Genomic DNA, 5,000 nt, shown 5'->3' with positions numbered 1-5,000 from the left:
TTTGTGAAACATTTGTTAAAGGAGACCAAGGTCACACACACACACACACACACACACGCACGCACACACACACACACGCACGCGCGCACACGCACACGCACCCACGCATATTTATACATCTATGGGGATATACTTTGGATTACACTTCAATAATCCAGTCAAGTCTGTCCAACTACATCCAAATAATAAAATCAAATAGCTCAGCATGGCCTATACACGCACAGGGGTCTGGAACAGAGAGGGAAACCACACAAAAGTGATGGGAAAGAATGTTTCTACAGAAATCCTGATATTCATAAAATATTTCAGCTAACCTTCGTGTGTACGGACAGCCCGGGCTGCAGTAGCCAAAGGCTGTTATTGTTCGGGTGAAAAACCACAGAACAGGCTGTGTGAGACAAACCACACAAAAACTCACTCTCAGTTTTGAATTAGCACATTTTTTACTCAGCAGTCTCTCCACTCAAGACAAAGCCACAAACACATGGATGATATTAGTGAGACAATGGAGGTCTGCTTCCACTGCTCTGAAACGACACACACTGCTCTGAAACGAGACACACTGCTCTGAAACGACACACACTGCTCTGAAACGACACACACTGCTCTGAAACGACACACACTGCTCTGAAATGAGACACACTGCTGGGCACAGGAAAGCCTGTGCCGTTTGTCCGATATCCTTGGTCAGTGCTGAAAAACAATGCCACATACCGAAACATCATGCCACAAAAATCCAAGAATCATTATCAAAGACTCAGAGTGGTGCATTTCTGCACGGACAAAACAAAAGTCGCATTCGGTTAATCTGAAAACGAAAAGCTAAAACTAAATAATTAAAACTCTACTATCTGTCTTTTTTTTTTTTTTTTTCCTGCCGAACGTAAAAATGTTGATGCAGTACTTTGTGTCGCGAAAGGTTCAGGACCAACTATTTCCGCAAGATGATTAATATGGAAAGTCAGCCTAAACATATGGTACAATGCACCGAAGGATGGCCTCTTTTGCATTTGAATAATTCATGGTACATCACTCCACACTCTCTTATATAACCAATTTAAATGAAGCATATACACGCAAAGGGGACCGTCTGCTCCTGCCTGATAATACTGATACAAACAGGGACAAAAATCTGACACTGCTCCTTTAATTATTCAGAGGTCAAGCTGAGAATGTGTGAAATATTGAGGCAAACGCTACGGCAAGTAATAAGCTGATGTCGTTATGAATAGTGCATTAGTTAAGTTATGGCTGCAGCATAGCAGTTAAAATGAGAAAGCGCGAGATTGAATTGCATTATGATCGAAAGTGGATGGTGACTCTGTTCTGGAACATTCCGTGACCAGAGTAACAGAGTCAAGCTTAGCATTTATGAATGGGGGCAAAACACATTAGTCAGCAGAACCCTGCTAATGTCTGCATACATGACAGGGATGTGTGTGGGTCTAGAACCCTGCTAATGCCTGGATACATGACAGGAATGTGTGTGGGTCCAGAACCCTGCTAATGCCTGGATACATGACAGGAATGTGTGTGGGTCCAGAACCCCGAAAATGTCTGCATACATGACAGGAACATGTGTGAATGTAGAACCCTGAAAATGTCTGCATACATGACAGGAATATGTGTAAGTCTAGAACCATGCTAATGCCTGCATACATGACAAGGATGTGTGTGGGTCCAGAACCCCGAAAATGTCTGCATACATGACAGGAACATGTGTGAGTGTAGAACCCTGCTATTGTCTGCATACATGACAGGAATATGTGTAAATCTAGAACCCTGCTAATGCCTGTATCCATGACAGGAATATGTGTAAGTCTAGAACCCTGCTAATGTCTGCATACATGACAGGAACATGTGTAAGTCTAGAACCCTGCTAATGTCTGCATACATGACAGGAATGTGTGTTGGTGTAGAACCCTGCTAATGTCTGCACTGCATACATGACAGGGATGTGTGTAAGTCTAGAACCCTGCTAATGTCTGCATACATGACAGGGATGTGTGTGGGTCTAGAACCCTGCTAATGTGTGCATACATGACAGGGATGTGTGTGGGTCTAGAACCCTGCTAATGCCTGCATACATGACAAGGATGTGTGTGGGTCCAGAACCCTGCTAATGCCTGGATACATGACAGGAATGTGTGTGGGTCCAGAACCCCGAAAATGTCTGCATACATGACAGGAACATGTGTGAGTGTAGAACCCTGCTACTGTCTGCATACATGACAGGAATATGTGTAAATCTAGAACCCTGCTAATGCCTGTATCCATGACAGGAATATGTGTAAGTCTAGAACCCTGCTAATGTCTGCATACATGACAGGAATGTGTGTTGGTGTAGAACCCTGCTACTGTCTGTATACATGACAGGAATGTGTGTTGGTGTAGAACCCTGCTAATGTCTGCACTGCATACATGACAGGGATGTGTGTAAGTCTAGAACCCTGCTAATGTCTGCATACATGACAGGGATGTGTGTGGGTCTAGAACCCTGCTAATGCCTGGATACATGACAGGAATGTGTGTGGGTGTAGAACCCTGCAAATGTCTGCATACATGACAGGAATGTGTGTTGGTGTAGAACCCTGCTAATGGAGTAAGAAGTTTCCTTTAATGTTTCACCGTACGGCGTAGCTGAGTAAGTTGCACTCTATTATGAACTATTTAGTCATTACAGTAAGTGTCACTTTCACTCCAAACCTAGTCCCACTGGTTTTTATATCATCTATGCATGGTCATTTTTGGTTGGCCGAGGCATACATACACCTGTTCCCACGCTAAAACTCATCTGGATTTTGGCCCTCCAGACCTGGATTTGGGAACCTCCCACCTGATTTTATGGTCATTAGGCATGGCTTACACAGGTAAGCAGAGTATGTGAATGACTGGCCCCTGTTCCAATATTCTTACATGGCTCCTTTACTGTGTTCTTTTCCATTAAAGTTACTGCAGTTCTAACAGATCTGAATGTGTTAAAACAACACCAAACAAACATCATACAAATGTCTCACACAGTCTTCATCAAAACTGCCATTTCTCCTGTTCATTCACAGAGCGAGGTCACAAAGGAAAGGGGAACTGAAGAGAATTGGGACAAAGTCATTCACTTACTTCAGAAATACATCTTTGACCTGGGTCTGATGGTCTGATGTCAAGTCACTTCAGAATTACTTAACATCTGAAAAACTACAGCTCTTCGCTATTACAGGTTTAAAATGAGGATGGACAACTCGGCTTACATTATGTATAACTTTTCTTTATTTTTTTTCCCCATTTATTATGGTGCAATGAAAGGTGACTAACACCACTGGCTTTGGCATCGTGTTCTCCTGCGGCTTAAGAAGCCTGTGCAGTCTGGCCCCTGACAAAAGATTAATGGAAAAATGGTTATGAAAATGAAGATGACGGTAGACATGGCCTGTGGAGTGCAGTAGCCAGCCCAGGTGCGAAGCTGCCTTATCACTCAGGAATCAATACAACTCTGGCAGGTACAGCCGAACATATCACAGCTCTGCAGACGTGTTCCTTGTTTATTTTTCATTTTCTCTTATTTTATTTTTTTTTTTTCCTTGGGATGGGGGCGGGTGGGGGTGACGGGGAGGGGGTGGGGGGCACAGCAATATTCTGAAGCCTGGTCAGAGGACTTTGAGATAATCTGTTTGCTTTTTTTTTTTGTTTTTTTTTGATGAGAAAATCTCCGACATGCAGCATTACTCTGCCATGTACCTGGAGATATCAAATTGATATGCATAGGGATTTCACCCTGCAAAACTGTGTGTCTGAATATTGATACTTGCAGCTGTCAATCAGAGCCACTCTTGGTGGGCAGTGTAATAAAACAGAGCAAATGGATCACGCTGGCCTGCTTCTCATACATATTAGTCCATTATCCTCTCCCCCCTCTCATAACACACAGCCAGCCCGACCATGTCGGAACAAGTGTGGAGCATATCAAATAATGAGCTTTCTTTTTTTCTCTTCTGAGAGTCAGTAAGTAGGACCAATAAAAGTGAAAGTTAGGACTTTTGCCTGAAGAGATACCGGCCTTACTTTGACTGACACGCTAAACGAGAAAGAGAGAGAGAGCCGATAACTATCTACAGTCTGGCGCCAAAATAAACACACAGCATCTCCTGGGTCCTCATCAGTGCATCCCTGTATGTGTGAGTGTGTGTGCATGTATGAGTGTGTGGAAGTGTGTGTGTGTGTGTAGAGTAGACTCACGTGTCTTGGCGGTACCAGTGAGAGGCTGACTGGTCCCAGTGCTGTATGTAGCGATGACTTTAACACTGTACTCCGTGTCGCTCAGTAAGTTCACAATCAGCAGTGTGTTCACATCATCACCCACAAACACCTCCAGCGGCCGACCAGACTCTGTATTCACACACACACACACACACACACACAGCGTATGTGTGTATGGGAAGAAGAGAGAGAGAGAGAGAGAAAGAGAGAGCATGGGTAGTTAACATCGAGACCCTGAGAGAAAAACACCATTTCTCCACCCAGATCAGTTTAAGAGTTTGGAATGGAAACCAGGAGAACCCAGAGGTTTATGGGAGTTTTACTCTATCCTTCCATCTGTGTGGAAAACAGAATGAAGTGATATTTCTTCCGTTCTTTTGTACTTCATCCAAATAAGACTGTTTATAGACTAAACGGACACCACAGATGGAAGAATTGTGGTATTTTTTTTTTTCACTCCATAAGACCATAAACAGACATCTAGCCTCATTCAGACCGGAGCCTGATAAACATCTGAGGAGTCTGAATTCTAGAGACTAATTCATATCTAGGTTTTTTTTTCTTATTTTTTATCTAGTTACTTTATATATTAGACTACCAGTATGTTTTGTCTGTGTAGGCTGCAGATAGAAAAAAAACCATTTACATTATGAACAATTATAAACTTTCATTGGATAAAGGTCAAGTATGACATGGAGCCCTGTTGAGCAGGGGTGTGTGTGTGTGTGTGCGTGTGTGTGTGTGTGTGT

The 5,000-nt window shown here is 43.1% G+C and overlaps 1 protein-coding gene across 1 annotated transcript in view; it reads right to left on the bottom strand.

The window, feature by feature from the left end:
- col14a1a (collagen, type XIV, alpha 1a) overlaps positions 1-5,000 on the bottom strand; it is a 110,250-nt gene that overhangs the window by 47,062 nt on the left and 58,188 nt on the right. Inside the window, exon 21 of the mRNA XM_030783261.1 lies at positions 4,231-4,380. Within this exon, the coding sequence (XP_030639121.1) occupies positions 4,231-4,380 (150 nt within the window). The remainder of the gene's footprint in view (positions 1-4,230; positions 4,381-5,000) is intronic.

This window comes from Chanos chanos, chromosome 8, assembly GCF_902362185.1.
Source record: "Chanos chanos chromosome 8, fChaCha1.1, whole genome shotgun sequence".
Classification (NCBI taxonomy): domain Eukaryota; kingdom Metazoa; phylum Chordata; class Actinopteri; order Gonorynchiformes; family Chanidae; genus Chanos; species Chanos chanos.
Note: the sequence above shows the minus strand (reverse complement) of the source record. Positions and strands in the feature narration are given on the sequence as shown.